The sequence below is a fragment of the Chinchilla lanigera genome, unplaced genomic scaffold (assembly GCF_000276665.1).
Source record: "Chinchilla lanigera isolate Chin_1 unplaced genomic scaffold, ChiLan1.0 scaffold00051, whole genome shotgun sequence".
Lineage (NCBI taxonomy): Eukaryota > Metazoa > Chordata > Mammalia > Rodentia > Chinchillidae > Chinchilla > Chinchilla lanigera.
The window spans coordinates 16,997,249-17,016,463 of NW_004955452.1; the positions used below are offsets into that span (position 1 = coordinate 16,997,249).

A 19,215-nucleotide genomic window follows, 5' to 3' on the forward strand; every position below is an offset into this window, starting at 1 on the left:
GCGCAAACTTTATCTTGAAATTGTATCAGATTCTTTTTATGTCATGTTTCAATTTTTTATTAATGCATGTTTGCAGTACATTTATTGTGGGGAGTTTGTACATGGACATAGTGCATCTTAATTCTTTTTCATCTTCTTCCATTCCCATCCCTCCCTGTTCCCTGTTTTACTCCCCTTCCCATTTGCAAAAGTTCTATTTCCATTTTTCCCTTCAATTCTCCTTCCTTTTTCTATTCCCTCCTTCTCCACTCCCTCCATCTCTCGTTCCACTTCCCATTCGAAAAAAGATACTCCTACTTCCTGCTATCAGATTCTTATTCTGTAAACTGGAGATATGTTCATATGTATATGTATATCCCATAATTTTAGAAATGTTAGTATAATTGTTCCCATTTTACAGGTAAGGAAACTAAGACTCAAGTTAAAACATGTTATCCAAAAATCATGCAACTCATAATAAATCCTTGAACTGACGTTGAGCTGATGCTTTCTTACACATCATTCTGCCTGCCTCTGTGGATAAAAAAGACACACGATTAGAACCTGCCAAGGAAATGACTACTTTTCTCTGCAGCTCTGCTGCTTGGACTGAAACAAGATATTTGCAAGACAAACTATTTCTCCTATCCTCTTTTCTAGGTTTTCCAGAAGGAGCTAGGAAAGCGAACAGGAACTGTTCAGGTCCTGAAGCGGTCAGGTAGAGAACTGATTGAAAACAGTCGAGATGACACCACTTGGGTAAAAGGACAGCTGCAGGAACTGAGCACTCGCTGGGACACTGTTTGTAAACTCTCTGTTTCCAAGCAAAGCCGTCTTGAGCAGGCCTTAAAACAAGTAAGAGAATTTGGGAGCCAACCCAAGGCAGGGATTTGGGCATATTTGTTTTAGTTTCTTTATGAGGCTCAGTTCCAGCCAGTCTGGAACATAGTGTAAAAATTGATACTCTGAATGTTCTTTAGGATTTTAACATTCATTGGTATTAGAGAAGTAATAAGTGCATGGCTTTTGAAGATCTACAAATGAAAGGTGACCTTGGTGGGGCTTTGACCAGAGCAGGAAGTGCCTGTGATACACTAAAGAGTTCAGCCCCAGACTGGCATGTCCCAGTCTAAGGCCCGGCTGCAGAGAGAGGTCCAATCTTTTGTGCTTGGTTATTTCAGGCTGAAGAGTTTCGAGACACTGTCCACATGCTGTTGGAGTGGCTTTCTGAAGCAGAGCAAACTCTTCGCTTTCGAGGGGCACTTCCTGATGACACAGAAGCCCTGCAGTCTCTCATTGATACCCACAAGGTAATCTAGGCCAAGGGGTCATGACCCTTGTTACCCATCATAGGTGACTGAGGGCTGCCCCACCACTCAGGAGAGCAGGGTTTGCTTGGAAATAGTAGGCCTCATGTAAAAATGAGCAAAATCAGAATGGGCCAGTTCATTGAGATAGCAGGAATAAGAGGGAAGTGATTGATAGTTTTTGTGATACCTTAAGCATCAACATTCATTGATTTTTCCAAAAGTAATTCATGTTGGTTGTAAACAAGTAAAATAATGTACTGTTGTGTAACGAAAATGCAGACCATTTCTCTTTCTTTACTTGTCCTCTGTTCGTGCCTTTGTTGGACTTACATTTCCAGCTTTGGGCCTTGGTTTGATCTTTAAGAACTGTTTACTGAGGGGCTGGGGATTTAGCTCAGCGGCAAAGCGCCTGCCTGGCAAGCGCAAGGTCGTGAGTTCGGTTCCCGGTACCGGAGAAAAACCAAAAAAAAAAAAAAAAAAAAAAAAACTGTTTACCGAGCTATAGAATATAACCCATATCTCTGGGGCCTCAGTGTACCCTGATGAAGTAGGAAATGCTGTTTCCTTTTCTAATTTTCATGTTACCTACCCAGAGATTTTAATCTTGGTTTTGTCATTGTATCCTCTACTAGGTATTTCTTAAGTATTGTGCTGTTTTATAGCTATTATATTTTTCCAAGACAAATATGTTTACAAATGTGAAATGAATAAAGATAAGGTTTTTAAAAAAGAGAGTAATTCAAAAGAGAAAAAGAAGGGCATACCTCTGTGTCCCTTATCTATTTTGCATATACCTTTCACCTTTCCACATCTTGTAGAGCTGGGAAAGAAAGTACAGATACCTAGATACAGGTTTTTAGAGGCCCGTGCTAACATGTATAGGGAAAAAATATGCTAAAATTTCTTTCCCTTCTGAGTTCTGAGAATAGTTCTGACAGAGTACATTTCTTCAGTTTCTGTTGTCTGATCTCGTTTGTTTAGGAGTTCATGAAGAAAGTGGAAGAAAAGCGAGTGGATGTGAATGCAGCAGTGGCCATGGGAGAAGTGGTCCTGGCTGTCTGCCACCCTGACTGCATCACGACCATTAAACACTGGATCACAATCATCCGGGCTCGCTTTGAGGAAGTGAGTCACAACCCAGAGATATGAGATTGTAGTGATAAAATAAGACACAATTGTCTTGTTCCCTTAGAAAAGGAATTTTTTACTCATTATGAATTTCTGAACAAAATTTAAGTTGGCATTTTAGTAAAGACTTCTTGGTAATGTGCAGTGGTCTGTACTGATATAGTGATATATGATTTGGGTAGACACATTGAGTGTTTTGCTTCCCTCCTTCCTGGGATGTACTGAATCTCCTCATAGGAGAACTGGCTGGTTTTTGTAGCTCTTACCCAAATTTTCTCGCTGGGGTAAGAGAGAGGCCTCTTAACTGCGTGGGCAGTCTTTCCCCTAACAAACTGTGTGGATCAGATGAAAAGGTGCTTAGGAACAGGGGATGGTTTTCTTCTCTCTCCACAGGTCCTAACATGGGCAAAGCAACACCAGCAGCGCCTGGAAACTGCCCTGTCAGAGCTGGTGGCTAACGCTGAGCTCCTGGAAGAACTTTTGGCATGGATCCAGTGGGCCGAGACTACTCTCATTCAGCGAGATCAGGAACCAATCCCTCAGAACATTGACAGAGTTAAAGCCCTTATCGCTGAGCATCAGGTATCCTAACCTCACTGGTGTTTCCTGTGCAGTCATGGAGACCATTTTCTTTGTACTGCACACTCTTTTAATTGTGTGTCACATGTTATAGTCTTAGCTGCTTAAAACATTTCACTCAGACCTTTGTTTCCATGGGTCGAGAGTCGAGCATAAGTTAGCTGACTTATCTTCTTAAGGGTCTCAGTAGGCAGTCAGTACTTCATGTCTCATCTGAACTCTGGTACCCTTTTCCAGGCTCACTCAGTTCCTTGCAGTCGTAGGACTGAACTGGCGATTTTCTTGATGGCTTTTTAACTCCTAGAGGGAAAAAAACAAAACAAAACTCCTAGAGCAATGTTAGTGAACCTGTTGCACACATGCTGCAGGGAGCTGTGTGTATCATTGAAAGCTCTAAAAGATTCACCATCACTGTCCTAGAGGTTATCCTCAGGTCTTAGCCATAGAACCCTCTCACTGGGTTTTCAAAACCAGCAGGAAAAACTGTCCCTTGTGCTACCGCCAGATCTTATGTAATGAAATGTAACCAAAGCTGCCATTTCATAGGTATCACCTTCACTCAAGGGGGTTACACAGGGCATGCACACCACCAGCCGTTCTTGGAGCCAAGGGCCTATCCCCATTACACCTGGCTTCAGGAAGAGCTCTTGCCCATCCAGGAAGGGCTAAGACGACACATCACACCAACCAGTGAGCGAAAGCTTAATTATGCTGTCTTCATAGCTTGTCCTTAGGAAACAAGTACAGTTTCTAACCATGTTAGTTTACACTGAATGGGTTTACTTAGTTTTACTCTTGGGCAGTGTAGCCTTTTTTAGTCTGTGTAGAAGATTACTCTGGAAAGTGAGAACTCACTATACTTTGGTGAGATTTACCTACACTGACACCTGCCCTCTTGATCTAAGGTCATCCTCCTCCTGGTCAAGGTGAGTCCTCTTTTAGGTTATCCCGTGCTCCCCTTTTTGTCCTCAGGCTCTCCCTTTCTATGTACTCTCCCTTCAAGCTTTCGGAGATGTCCCTTTAAGCCTGTTTCCCCTCAAGTTCCTGCCGTTGTCGTCCTCATGTTCCAGCCAGGCTTCTCTTTGCCATCTCCTCTTCTTCGTTCCTATTCACTGCACCGGCCCCTGTCATTCCTTCTTCCCCTCAGACCATGGTTCCAGACATGTCCTCTTCTTTGTCTTACTTGACATGGGGCATAGTTGGCTCTTCATTCTTAAAACTCCCCTTTGACGTCACTGTCCTTCCACTTTCTTTCCTCTGAGCTCCCTAACTGTTCCTTTTCAGTCATCTTAATTGTTCCTCTTGCTCTCGCTACTTGATGATGGTCTCTGAAGTTCCACTCTTGGCTCACTGCTCATACTGCTAAAATTTATTTAGTCTAGCAGCTTTAGAAGTCATCTATAAACCATAGATTTCCAATCTTTTTCTTCACCCCTGGCACCATTACCTCTTACAGTCTAGACATAAACTAGAAGTGGCTCTAAAATTGCATTTTTGTGCCAGGCATAGTGGCACCTATCTGCACCAGCACTCGGGAAGATGAGAAGGAGGATTGCTGCAAGTTTAAGACCAGCTGAAAATAATATAGTGAGGCTCTGTCTCAAAACAAACAAATAAATAAAATTCCATTTTATCTTTGCCTCCTTGCCTGGCCACACCCTTTCCTTTCAAACCTGTCTCTTTCCTTACCCAGTTCCCCAACACAGAAGCTATGGGTCTCTCCTGTCTCCTGTTCCCCTTGCATCTACTCTGATACAACATTTTAACTGTCCTGCTTTTGAAATACCTCTGGGCCTCATCATTTCTCCTTTGTTCAGCGTGTTTTGCCTCAGTTATTGCAATGGTTTCCTAATCTCTGTCCCTAGTGCTGATCTCTCCCTGCACCCCACTGCCGTCCATCACTCCACAGTCTTCCCTGAAGTCATTCTCAGAATGACTCTTCCAAAGCATGAGTGTTGAACCTTTGATTTCCCTGGCCACACTGAGTGAAGACAAATTCTCTTGGACTACGTATAAAACATGTAATATAGTTGATGTACATAACTAACAAAACTTCCTTTTTAAAATATTATAAAAAGGCAACATAAAGCTAGTTGTATATTTGACCTTAATTCTGTGAAACTGACATGTCAGGCTGATTTGATGTAAATGGTTGCAGTTCTTTGAGCATTCTCAAGGTGCTCGTTAGAAGTTCCTTATCTAATTTTACTCTTCATGTACTTCATCCTTGAAGATCATTGTTCACAGATGCACTGACGGTGTAGTGGGCAGAGGAGGCAGCATCAGCACTGCATGCTGCACCTGCCTTTGCAGTGTTGTTCTGTTACCTACATAGTTTACACTTGAAAACCAAGCAATTAAGTCATAAAAGTATTGATTAAAAATCACATAGTAGTGTTAAAAGTTTACCGTCATGTGAGGCTGTATTACTAGCTGTCCAGGGCTACATGCCTGTGCCGTGTCTCTTCTCTGGGTCAAAATCCTTCATTGTCCCCATTGCTCTCAGAATAAAATTCCTATCCCTGATACAAGTCCTCTGTTGATTTTTCTCCTGCCTGCCTCAACCCCACCTCTTGCCAAGCCTCTGGTTATATCTTCTGCACAGCCAGTGAGGGAAGGGGTCCTCGTTCCCGAGGCTGTCGGGCTCCCCTGCTCTGCCCAGACTGCCACTCTGCTGGGACTGCCTGCCTTGCCCCCCTTCTTCGTCCCTCAGTAACTCAACTCAGCTTTCCTTGCCTCCTTGGGCTGTGAGGTGCACACCTAGAGTCCTCAGTGGCACTTAGCACTCAGAGCCTTGGGTTTTCATCACTAAGCTGTGAGTCCTTGAAGCAAGAGGCCAGGTCTTCCTTCTTCAGGTCTTTAGTCCTGATAAAGTTTCTTGCTCAATTAAATTTCTTAAAGTAGTGAGAGTATACAAGGACATCTGTCACTTGGGTAGTCATGGGCTTGACCTTTAGCAGTAAGACGATGCCTATTTGCAAAAGAAAATTCTCAACTCTTTTCTCAATTTTTGTACTTAACAGACATTTATGGAAGAGATGACTCGAAAACAGCCTGATGTGGACCGGGTCACCAAGACATACAAAAGGAAGAATGTGGAACCTACCCATGCTCCTTTCATTGAGAAATCCCGTGGTGGTGGCAGTATGTCTCTACCCCTCTACATTAGAATATGCTAGTTGAAGATGAACATTTCCAAAAGTCTGTGATAAATACTTTCTGATTTTCAAAACTATACTGGGTTGGAACCACTCTCTCTTTTTTTTTTTTTTTTTAAAGTCTGGGTCACATTTAGTTCAGGCTGGCTTTGAACTCACTATGTGGCCCAGGCTGGCCTTGGACTTTTGGCAGTTCTCCTGCCTCAGCCTCCCAGGTGCTGGAATGACAGGCATGTGCCATCACATCCAGCTTCCAAATCTCTTCTGAAACTCGGTTTTTTATACTAACTCTGTTTTGTTCAATTAGTATGAAATTTAGTTCAACAGGTAGTGAAGCCTGTTCTTTAGCAGTGACCTTTTCAGTGTTTTGGTCATCAGTGCTATTTACATGTGCTTTGCACTGATTTAGTTATAGCACACATAAGCTCCTGTATTATCCACTGCTTTTGCCATTGAGTTGACAATCCTCAGTTCACTAAGGAAGGACAAAAATTGGTGAGCATTCTGCCTGGCAAGCGCAAGGTCGTGAGTTCGGTTCCCGGTACCGCAGAAAAACCAAAAAAAAAAAAAAAAAATTGGTGAGCATTGCATAGGAGCTAGGTAAACACTTGTTGGCTGGGAGGAGGGTCAGAGTTAGTGTTAGTATACCTACGTGCCTCAGTGTTGCCAAGTCCATCATTTCTTTTCTGAGTTACTGACTGGGTAGCATTATAAAGATCTCTGGGTTCATCCACATAACTGTTTCTCTGTGTGGACAGACAAAACCAGCTTTTCTAATCTCGTGGGTATTTTTCTTTTTAGGGAAGCCCTTGAGTCAGCCCACACCTCCTCCCATACCAATCCTTTCACAGTCTGAAGCGAAAAACCCACGGATCAACCAGCTCTCTGCCCGGTGGCAACAGGTTTGGCTGTTAGCGCTGGAGCGCCAGCGGAAGCTGAACGATGCCTTGGATCGCCTGGAGGAGGTACTGCCCCACCGAGTGGCCTTTTCCTAATCAAAACATAGTCTTTCTGAGGCCCTTTTACTGTGACCATGTGCCTCTACCTGCTTCTTCAGAAGTAGAATCAGACCTATGCTGAGCCACTACTCCTTTCTTCACACTCCTGAATGAAAAAGACAAATTTCTAGGAAAACCTCTCAGAGCAGAGGAGGCCGTGGCATCTGATCATAGTAAGCAAGAAACCAGGCAGTCAATACAGGGGTCAGGCAGTGGCCTGATCCTTCCCCGCATCTTGCTATAGTCAAGAATCAAGAACATAACTTTGAAAAGGTTTCTCCATATGTGTAGCTTTTCATAGAACTAACCATTATTGAGCTCTTTATGTAAAGATACAGGTATGTTACACAATTATGAAAGGAGTCATTTGTTACAATCTTACTATCTTCCCCAGCTCATAAAAAGCAAGTCTGTTTTGAATTATCATTACCTCATATAAAAAATACAATACTGCATTTTCTAGTTTTTAAAAGAAGGCTCTAATATCTTTCATATTTTTTTGTTTGTGCCTATCAAAGCAGCTATACCCGGAAGTGAGTGTTCTGTGTTTGTTGTTGTTGTTTCCATAGGCCAATTGAGTTTTAAGCATATTTGGTTCTGAAGCTTTTTTCCCCCATTTCTTCCAACTTTGAAATTTGAAAGACCAGGGGGAAAACTGCTGCACTGTGAAATCATTCTGAATGTGAATTGCTAATATAATCCAAGTAGCTAAAAGTCACTCTGCCCACTGCCTAGACCTGCTGTTTTCCATGAAGGCCAAACATTTAACATACACATTAAGTGGGCAGTTTGTTCCCTCTGGTGCCATTTCAAAGAAACATGCTTGGGTACAGGGTTGGGTTCCTAGTCCTTCGATCTAGAGCTCTAATTTTCTCAAAGAAGTCTCAGAAAATGGTGGGAAACATGGGCCTCCTGATGTGGCCCCATGTGTGATTCACAGTGCCTTTCAAAGCAACATGTAAATGATGCTAAGACCTCACCTCTGGGATGAAATCCATTTCCATACATCTAGGAGGGTGATTCTTGACAAAATCCGAAGGGAAAGCAAGCCTGGCTCCCCCCATTTTCGTTCTATGTGCTCCGTATTTTCTGTGGTAGTTTTTTAGTTACTGTTTTTCCTGCTGCTGCATTATACCACAGCTCATGTTAAGCAGTCATGGGTTAAGTGAAGGAGCCAGATTTTGCCTTCACAGAAGAGACATGTGTAAGCCACACTGTCAGTGCCCTTCTGGAAGACCTGCATGGCTTCACTGAATGAGAGTTTTGGTGTGCTCTGGGCAGCTTGGAGGATCCAAAACAATAGATCATCTGATACTTCTGATTTCTATCTAGTTGAAGGAATTCGCCAACTTTGACTTTGATGTCTGGAGAAAAAAGTATATGCGTTGGATGAATCACAAGAAGTCTCGGGTGATGGATTTCTTCCGACGCATTGACAAGGACCAAGATGGGAAGATAACACGTCAGGAGTTTATTGATGGCATTTTAGCATCGAGTGAGTCCATTTGTACTTCCAAACACAGGTCACACCTGGATTTTGTGCATGTACTTTGCAGAAGTTGTGCTATTCTGTGAAACAGTCTTTCAAAGTAAAAGCTATAGTTCTGAGGAAGAAGTAGTGTAAACCACGTATTAAAAGTTGTAACTCAGTGGCACAGCACAAGGCCCTGAATTTGATTACCAGCACAAGAAAAAAAAAAGTGGTCTAGCATTTTGATAAAGAGAAGATTCTCATTTCACTAGGAATAAAAAACTGTCTTGATAGATATGTTGAGGCAAGCAAGACACATTTGAGGTATGGCTAAGAAGTTATCTTTTGTGAATGATGAAGGTCTGAGTGACATATATAAAAAATAATTTTCGGGGGCTGGGGATTTAGCTCAGCAGCACAGCGCCTGCCTGGCAAGCACAAGGTTGTGAGTTCGATTCTCGGTACTGGAAAAAAAATTTTTAAAAATATTTTCATAAAAGCATTTTCTGACATCTCCATAACAGCTCACACAGTGTTAGCAGAACAAATAGTTGACACGTAAAATAATTACATGACTTGCCAAGATCACAGAGCATTTCTTAAGCAATGCAGTCTCGCATAACAGTCACAGATAGCCTATCTGAAGAGGTAAAAAAATTTTTTTTGTCTTTTCGAGACAGGGTCTCACTATGCAGTTCAAGCTGGCCTTGAGCTCACTTTGTAGCCCAGGCTGGTTTTGAACTCACAACAATCTTCCTGCCTCAGCCTCCCAAGTTCTGGGATTACAGGCGTGTGCCATCACGCCCGGCTTGCAGAGGTAAAATTTGAGCTGAGCTCTAAATGATGAGAATGATCCAGCCATGTGAAAATTTAGGGGAGGAGCTAAGAGGCAAAAAGAACAGAAGGTAAACAGCATTTGTGTGGCAGGGACTCTGACATGTTCTAGCCCTGGAAATGCTGGCATGGTTGGAGTGTTGTGACCAAGGTAGAGGGTAGGAGAGTGGCCAGCAGCCGGTTCGTGGAGGGCCTTGTGGGAGAGTTCAGGACCAGCTGAGGTTTTCAGCTGAGAAACAGTGTGATCCAACTTAGGTTTTAATAAATAATGCCAAGTACCGTAAATACTCACACTCCCCTGTGGAAAGCAATTTGTCAAGAATTGAAGACAGTAATCTAAACATAGAAGGGTAAAAAAAAAAAACTTATGCTATTAATTCCACAGGGTTACTGTTCAGAAATAGTGACTAATCTAAACATCCAACAAAAGAGGAATGAATAAGTAAATTCTTAAGATGAGTCACTGTAATATTCCATGCCTTTTGGTATATCTAAAATACTGCTTTTAGGGGCTGGGGATTTAGCTCAGCAGCACAGCGCCTGCCTGGCAAGCGCGACATCGTGAGTTTGATTCCCAGTACCAGAAAAAAAAACCCAAAATAATAAAATACTGCTTTTATTTTGTTAACTGCATAGGGGCTAGGGGAATCTTCTAGCAAATATACCCAAATCTTAACAGTGACTAGTCCTTGGTTGCTTTTTTTTTTTTTTTGCCTTTTTGAGACAGGGTTTCACTATGCAGTGCAGGCTGGCCTTGAATTCACTTTGTAGCCCAGGCAGGCCTCTCACAACAATCCTCCTGCCTCAGCATCCCAAGTACTGGGATTACAGGCGTGCGCCACCACACCTGGCAAACTGCTACATTTTTGAGTGATTTTTATCTTTATGATTTGAGTCTCTTGAGTTTCTTAAAGTCACAGCCTGGCATGGTGGCACATGCCTGTAATCCCAGTATCAGGAGGCTGAAGCAGGAGGAGTGCTGTGAATTCAAGGACAGCTTGAACTACATAGTGAAACCCTGTCTCAAAAAAATAAAAAATAAAGTGAACATACGCTGTTTTAAAAAAAAAAATCAAAATACAATTTATTTTTTCTGTTAAGTATTTATATAACTTCTCAGCAACCACTAAGCCACCGTAATGTTTAAAACCATGGCTCCTTTCTCCAGAGTTCCCTACCACCAAGTTAGAGATGACCGCTGTGGCTGACATTTTCGACCGGGACGGCGATGGCTACATCGACTACTATGAATTTGTGGCCGCTCTCCATCCCAATAAGGATGCTTACCGACCGACAACCGATGCAGATAAAATTGAGGATGAGGTATATGGAATTTTGAGTATATATTTTTTAATATCAGTTTATATTGTCCTGAATTTATTTAGGTGTGGCTACTATTATTGGCCCTTCTACTTACCTTGAGGAGGTGATTATTTGGAGTTTTGTTTTGGGATCAGTTCTTGATGGGACCCTTTCCAAGGAATTGTACTCATCTTGGTTCACAGGTACTGAATCACATAGGTGGACTAATTTTAGTCATAAGCACCCTACCTCAGAACCCAGAGACAGGGTGTTCAAATGTAGCACATAGGAGTGAGATGTGCCAGGCATGGTGGGTCATGCTTGGATCCCAGCACTCTTGGGGAAGCTGAGGCAGGAAGATTAAAGATTTGAGTACTTCCTGGGCTGGGGAGATAACCCCCAGTGTAAATACCCTGAATTCAACACCCACTGTCCCAGCCCTGGGTAATGAATGGGATTTCTATTTACATGTAAAAAAAAATTTTTTTTTTTTTTTTGGTTCTCTGACTAGGAAGTCTTGTTCCTCGTTAATAGTTTTGTCGATGTTGTTGTTCACATCCAATAGGTCACAAGACAAGTGGCTCAGTGCAAGTGTGCAAAAAGATTTCAGGTGGAGCAGATTGGAGAGAATAAGTACCGGGTAAGGAAGAGAAGAACCGTCCCTTTGTGGAGGTGGTTTCCTCACATATGACCTTTACGAGTGACAGCAGCGTGACATACAGCAGACTGGATGATCTTACTTTCTCGCTCCTGGTGATAGACTGCCAGAGCCTGTGAGCTGGAGATGTGCTCAGCTTTCAGCTTTCATCTCTAAATATCAAATGGCAGGTGTCTGTTGGGCTAAGCTTATTTTGTGGCCTATGTAGTTCTCTCTGAGAAATGGCCATGACTGGTGGACCGTAGCTTACACTTGGCAAGGTAGGAGACACTTCAGAGCCCTCACCTCACTGCTGGGTAGAGTCTTAGTGGGGATGAAGTTACCTGTTCAGATGATTACATCTATCTGACGACTGATGATTCATCCCAAGGGAACCAGAGTGGCTCCCAAGCTCAGAGAGCGTGGCGGGGACTGCATCAGGGCCTCAGCAGATACTGTGGCTGCTCTGAATGGGCTACGGATGAGATCTACATCCGCTGGGCACCCAGGTTCCCATACCCGAAGTGCTTGGTGTGGCGCTAGTGACGTTGAACTATACTTGTACCGAAACTTGAGACCCAGAATGGGGAATGTAGAAGGCATAAAAAACAGGGCTCGTAAAATATATTCACTAGCTTGTTAAGATTCCATAAAGTGTGAAGAAAAATCCATGATTGGCAAGGAGGTTAGGCTGAAACAGGACAGTCCAGCTTCCTTCAATACCTCGCAGTGTCCTCAAAGTCTACCAGATCCACACCCGGCTGCTGTGAGCTGAGGAGCGCTGGGCATCTCTGCTCCAAGCCCAACCCAGAGCATTTAGTTAGAGCTCCAAGTAATCTTGTGCTGGCTTGTTGGGGTTTATTTTCTTGTTTATTTAGTTACCTGTGAGAAAAATGAGCTAACAAGAGCAACACAGAGTGGAAACTCAGTGTCGGTTAATTTGTAGTCATGTTTGTGTCACAGGAGCTCAGTAAGAGTACAATCTGTGTATTTAGAAGACTGTTAACATGATATGATTTCCATTCCTTAGTGTGAATTTGACAAAATGTTCTCTTTCTCCCCCATCCTTTACTCGTACTATCCGTAGTTCTTCCTCGGCAATCAGGTACAGTTGCCTTGCAGTGTCCTCAGTGGGTGTGGTCTGTGGAGCTTCCTGTCCTTTGCTGTGGGGAGAGGATGTAATCCAAAGCATGCCTGGTCACCTCTGGTTGTCTTACCAAGTGGAGAAACTGCTAACAGAGCCAGTGTCACAAAGCTGTCTCAACAGCTAAAGGATTTTTAAAAACAAGATAAAAATTTCTCATTCAAAATTAGACTGGTTAAAGATGATTATGTTATGCTGCACTGAGTTATAAGTAATGTGATGAGGGAAAATTGAGGCTATGGTGTCACATCCGTTCCTCTTACAGAGAAGCCAGGTCAGAATAATAGCAGCACAGTTCTCATTATCAGTCAAGAGTAAACAAAAATTTTAATGCGCACTAAGTCAAAGTCCTGGGGGGGTAATTTTTACTGTCTGTTTAAATACTACTTCACATGTGGTGGTGAACACCTATACTCCCAGCACTTGAGAGGCTGAGGCAGGAGGACCATTAGGAGTTTGAGGCTAGCCTGGGCTACATAGTGAGTTCAAGTCCAGCCTGAACTACAGCATGAGACTACCAAAAAAAAAATTTTTTTTCAGTAGTATTTTTAGCTACTTACACATATATTTTATTTTGCAATTGGAAGATACCTGAGAATTGTAGTAATGAAAGTCATACCTAACCATAACCTGAAGTTTGCTGGTTTGGGCCAGTCAGCCCAAATCTAATGAGATCAAATTAGACTTACATAAGTGATTGGATGCCTTGATTCCACTTGGTAACTTTAACCTGTCACATCTTTTTGAGGGTCTTGGGTCTTGTGGAAGGCAGTTGCATGAGTAAAATCTGTCTCTCTGCTGTGAAAATAGACAGACTGAGATGGATTTGAAGCCTTCAGTCAGTGTTAAAACTCCAGGCACTGCAGTGATTACTAACTACAGTGATGTTCTGGGCCAGTGAGAAGGAACATGGGATAGAAAAAAATAAAGATGAAAACAGTTAAATTTGTGTTAAGTAAACCACTGCAGTAGAGCATGCAGCAGGCCTGCTTTCTGCTGAGTTTCTAGGTGCTAGGGCCCTCAAAGGGGTGCTGACACCTTCTTCTACTGCCCTTTTGACCAGGAGAGGTCTGATGAGTTGTTCTAATGTTGCAAACAGAATTACAAAGTTCAAGCCGGGCATGGTGGCGCATGCCTGTAATCCCAGCACTCGGGAGGCTGAGGCAGGAGGATCATTGTGAGTTCGAGACCAGCCTGGGCTACAAAGTGAGCTCAAGGTCAGCCTGAACTGCAGAGCGAGACCCTGTCTCAAAAAGACAAAAAAAAAAAAGAATTACGGAAGTTCATTTTTTGTATGAAGCGCCTGAGGCCTTGAAGATTGCATGCCACTGTCACACAGCTAATGTCAAAGCCATGGCCAAAACCCTAGTCCCAGTAGGAGGAGGAACTGGTGATCACCAGCCACCAGGACTCTGATTCTAAGTCTCTCTTCTCCTCCACCGTGAACCTGTCTTCTAAGTCCCCATTTTTAGAGCTACTGCAACTACCTGTCACTTTTGTCTCAGTTTCCCCAACTATTATTGCCTCTGTCTCAGGTCAGTCTTCCTTTCTCCAGTGCTTGCAGAAGTGAGCTAGAATCTTTCAAGTAGTGCTTCAGTGGGAAATTAAAGAGATGGGTGGAGTAATAAGCTATAGGACCTTATATTCTAAAGTTCTCTCCAGGGTAGCTCTGGAGAACATACAGAGAAAACACCATTGTGCTTGTGTCTGGTGTGGCTTGCCTGCCTCCCAAAACCAGGTTCCTCTGATGGGCGGCACTGCCTCCCTGGGCCAGGGCATTCCTTCCCTCACAGCCCTGGGTAGTGCTGTGTCTAAGCTTCCGCCCTGTCGCCGTGGTCACTTATAGAAGACTTTCTAGACAGAGCTGCACTGTCTTGTAAATGACTGGGGAAGGACAAAGGGACAAAGGGGCTTGCCTCCATTCCTACGTAACAGCACATGTGAGTCAGGAATGTGGAGAATTACCACCAATTTATTAACACTGAGGAAGGATGGTTATGTGTCGTTCTCAGACATCCTTCTCACTTGCAGTTGTTTTAAAATTATGATTCTCCTGTAGAACATTGAAAATCCTAAGTAGGGGATTAAACAGTCTCTTCTCCTCCACCCGCTAGGAACATTCTCTTTGAATTAAGTAATTGTAGGAATTCACTTTCTAGCCATTCATGGTGCTGCATGCCTGTAATCCCAGCACTCAGAAGGCTGAGGCAGGAGAATCACTGCAATTTCCAGGCCAGTTTGGGGTACATAATGAGTTGAAAGCTTGCCTGAACTACATAGGGGAGACCCTGTCTCAAAAAAAAAAAAAAAAAATTCACTTTCTTTAACCAAATGTTTGATACTATTTTGGGATTTCAGCATGCTTTTCTTTTGTTGCCTCTTAGCAATTTACATAGTAAGAAACTCCTGAGAAGTAGAAATGTTAGTAGGCAGAAGCAAAAAGTTAAAATATAGATTGGAAGATCATGCTTGTTTTAAGGTCCAGAATGATTATTGAAGGCTATTTTAGTCATCTTAGGAGATTAAAATGTAATAACTATTTCTTCAACTAATCTTAGTATAAACACTATCTAAGCATTTCCTTAGCTGAAGAAACCTTTTCTGCTGATGCCATCACAGTTAAGAGAAGATTTAGGGTGCAGTTTTCTTCTAAGCTTGCAATAATGATGCTTTGCAGGGGCTTCCGTAAGGCTTGACATTTGCTATTCTCCACTTAACTTTCAAGCACACTGTATTCAGAAGTTGGCAGCCACCCTCCTTTCCTGTAGGAAAATAAATTAGCACAACAGAAAGTAGGTGCTAATTTGGGCAGAATCTCTAAGAAAATCAAAGCAAGTGAACATTTGCCTGTCTTCCCTTCTCCTCGTGACACAGGGGCAGGGTTATGACCCTCAGGATTTAACTTTATCCCACCGGAACGTATTTCAAGACACTGGTCCATTGCTTGATGTCTCTGATTTTCTATTTGTTAACCTTTTTGTAAAAATGTAAAAGTACAAAAGAGTTTAAAATTCTGCCAAAACTATCATATTGTTGTTCCCGTCTGAATACAGTCTGCTTTGGGGAAAACAAAAATAGGTCTGCTTGAAGGTGTTTCTCATTAACTAAGTTTCCCCTCGCTTCTGCAGTTCGGGGATTCTCAGCAGTTGCGGCTGGTCCGTATTCTGCGCAGCACAGTGATGGTCCGAGTTGGTGGCGGATGGATGGCCTTGGATGAATTTTTAGTGAAAAATGATCCCTGCCGAGGTAAGAAACCACCCTGAATATGAATTACACGGTAGGATGTTAGGTAGGCCCCACCTCGATCTTTCATGTTTTAGGAAGTATTGATGATGGGTCTGTTTTTTTGTTTTGCTGTTAAGCCGCTTGAGTATCTTGATCCACTAGCACAGATTAAAACTTGGGGTGCCTGAAAGAAAAGGCAGGAGAGGTTGATGCTGTTGGGGAGAACACAGAAATGAGAATTTAGATTTTACTGGTACATGCTGGGCATGGTACCACAAGTTTGTGATCCCCAGCATTCTGGCAGGCTGAAGCAGGAGAATCACTCATTAGCCTGAGCAATTGGATAAGATCCTGTCTCAAAATAAAAAAGGGCTAGGAATGTAGCTCAATGTGAAGGCCATGAGTTCAAACTCCAGTACCCAAAAAATAATCTATTGGTATAACCCATATGTTTTAGTTTGAAGTATTGCATTAACACCAGCCTCGCAGGGAGCCTGAGGCAGTCCAGTGCATTCTTCTGTCTTAGCCTCAGCCCCCTTGGCTTGGAATTCCTGTGACTGAAACTCAGAGTGAGTGTTGGGCCCTTCCCATTCAGGAAAGGATTGGTGAGCTCCCTTAGCTGGAAGGGAGGTTAAAGGTCTCCTACCAGCTGCCTCGACTTCTAAGACAGATGGTCACCTAGGCAAGCCTGTGGAGTGTCTTCCTTGTGTACCCGAAAGGCTAGCCCACCAGTCCAAAGGAGAAAGAAAACTGTCAGTGTAATATGAGCAGCAAAGGGAGAATGATCGGATCCCAGCTGCTAAATCCTGCTCAGCAACATCCTTTCTGCTTTCCTGTTAGCAGAGCGGTATGCGGGTGTACAGGAGGCTCCCCCTCTGTCTGCCAGTTTGTTTTTCTTAATGAGTTTCTGCATTTCCTGCTCTGCCTTTGTTTCTTTGTTTATATATTTTTTATTCTAGTTCACCATCCTGGGAGTAAAATAAAGCGCTCTGATTCCAGCTCTTCGATTTCCAGTCAGTCTCCCATAGGTTGGCTCTTGTGCTGTAACCCTCTTCCCCACATTCTAGTCCATTGAGAATGGCTTTGCTTCCTAAACTGTAATATCCTTGGCTCTATGACATCTGCTGCCTTGGTGAATGCGTGAAATAGCAAAACCACTATTTTGCCTAGTAGTTACATTGACAAGGCATGAAATACTGCTACTGAGATAGTATCTAAAGAGTTTGCCCTGAGTTTCTATTTAACAAATGTTCCTATAGCTTTCTGTGCCACATACTACTATAAGCATTTTACAAATAGCAACACATTTTTCCTCATAATTACCCTATGAGTCGTATTTACTCTTATCTCCACTCTACAAAATAGGAAATTGTGGCATAGAAAATTTAAATAACTTTATCAAGGGCATCCAGCCAGTAATAGCAGAGACACAATTTAAATCTAGGCTGTCCAGGGTTAGGGCAGGTGCTCCTGACCACCATGTCTGAGAGGCTCACATCCTTCTTATTGTGTATATACCATGGGTTCAGCCCATATAAATTATTAAGGCTTGTTCATAAGCCAAGTAGAAGTAAATATTTCTAGTACCATTACACAGCTGCTTTGGAGGTGGCTTATAGTCATATTCTAAAGAAGTTAGAGAAGACAGAGCTAAAAGGTACCATTCTTACATGAATTCAAGCATGCCTATAAATTGTACCTGGTACTTTAGCTCATTCTGCATTTACTCTAATAAGCCAGAGGAAAAACCAAGCAATGATAATTACCACTAGAAGTTTTATTTTTTATTTTAATAAAAGGTTAATTTTTTTTTAAATAAAAGGTTAATTTTGGAAATGCTGTCTGATAATAACTTAAAAGGTTTCATCAACTTCAGAAGAATTTAATTATAAACCAATGTTTTTAATTTTAAAATCTTGTTTCATTATTTTAAATGAAAAAAGCAATATGTGTCATTATAACTTAGTAAAACAACATTATTCCTTTACAGATACATTAGTAAGGTCTTTGTTTTCCTGCCATGTATGATTGGAGTAAACAAATGAGATATTGCATGTAGCATTTTGGAACCTTGAGTGCCTGTTTATGTGCTGCCTGCTCTGCTCACATTATGCTGCTGACCAAGGCAAATCCTGCTTGCCATACCCTAATCTTACTGTCTAAGATTGAACCTCAAGGAAATTTGGGAGGGTCTGGTCTGGGACTGGCTATTTGCTGTGGACCGTGGTAGCCTTTTCACCATCCCTCAGAGCAAACAAGGCAAGGCTTTCCTGCCTCTCCAAGAGCCCCTGCCCTCGTGGAACCTGGCGATTGCTGCCATCCAGTGACTGTAGAGGGGAAACTCCGTGGAGTTTAGATGTCATAACTATGGTGATGAGCAGACAGGTTATTTGTAATCAAATAAAGTAGTGCTAGGAAGTGAACACCTAAGGACTGTGGTGAATGGCAGTGAGTTGTAAGAAAGGAAGTATCAGAAAGAGAAGTATGAAGCTATGATTCACTAGGATTAATGCAGATTCTAGAAGCACTGCAGTGAATTTTATTTATAGATGTAGATAGAGTTTTGGATGTTTCTTGGCTTTGGTTTTTGCAAGGAGTTTTGTGGGTTTTTTGACACGGGACACTGGACAGGCGTGCGGAGTGCACGTGATGTTCTCAGTCCGGACACCACAGGTTCCAGCAAGCAGGAGCATTAGCAAGGGGACCACAAGTCCTATGTGACGATGGTAAAGTGGCAGCCTGATAAGTGAGGGTCAGCAGCTGGGACAGATGGTGAATACCAGGCCACCAAGCGCGGGGCACCTGACCCCACAGTGCCTGTCGGGTCCCCAGGAGCAGCTCTCAGGAAAGCAGGAAGTCATGTTCAGATGGTAATGCCAGGTTCAAGCTAAGTGTGTTTCTTCCAGCACAGGGTTTCTCAGAGCAGACGAGGTGCCAGCTGCATTCGGGCTCTGCCAAGGGGCAATGCAGAGGCTGGTGTTGACCAAAGCCTTCTCCTTGGAAGGCTCAGTCTGGGAGATTCTGCTCTAAGCAGTGAATCTGCTCTGAACACAGTTTTTATGTAGAAATTCATCCTGGAGATTGAGTGTGGGGGGAATCGACGGCTGCTGTCACTCAGCTGGAGGTGGGTGGAGGTGACACTTCATGAACCACCCAGGTGTGGGGAGGCTGGGGGAAGACTCAGGGGACTCTAAAGTGTCAGGGGATGAGCTTCCATCAGGTGGAAACTCCAGGAGGGAGAACGGGACTACAGAGAATGGCAGGAGTAAGGAGTAGGCAGGGAGGCAGGAGAAGCAAGGGAACAGGTGTTCTTGAAGCCAAGGAAGAGGAGCGTTTCAAAGGGAAGAGCAGTTAGCAATTCCCCACATGTGTGTGACAGCAGCAGAGAAATGCTTTCACCTATCAGATTTTCAGACTTACGTGTGTGTGGTACTGGAGATGGAACCCAGG

General features: G+C 43.0%; 1 protein-coding gene across 2 annotated transcripts in view; it reads left to right on the top strand.

The window, feature by feature from the left end:
* The window catches only part of Macf1 (microtubule-actin crosslinking factor 1), a gene marked incomplete in the record, with an annotated part of 341,157 nt that overhangs the window by 312,465 nt on the left and 9,477 nt on the right, over positions 1-19,215 (top strand). For both annotated transcript variants that reach the window (XM_013519481.1, XM_013519482.1), the window contains 12 exon segments: positions 640-834; positions 1,161-1,289; positions 2,271-2,414; positions 2,811-2,999; positions 6,020-6,140; positions 6,956-7,119; positions 8,485-8,647; positions 10,626-10,780; positions 11,325-11,399; positions 12,484-12,501; positions 15,669-15,786; positions 16,725-16,793. In XM_013519481.1, coding sequence (XP_013374935.1) covers positions 640-834; positions 1,161-1,289; positions 2,271-2,414; positions 2,811-2,999; positions 6,020-6,140; positions 6,956-7,119; positions 8,485-8,647; positions 10,626-10,780; positions 11,325-11,399; positions 12,484-12,501; positions 15,669-15,786; positions 16,725-16,793 — 1,540 coding nt within the window.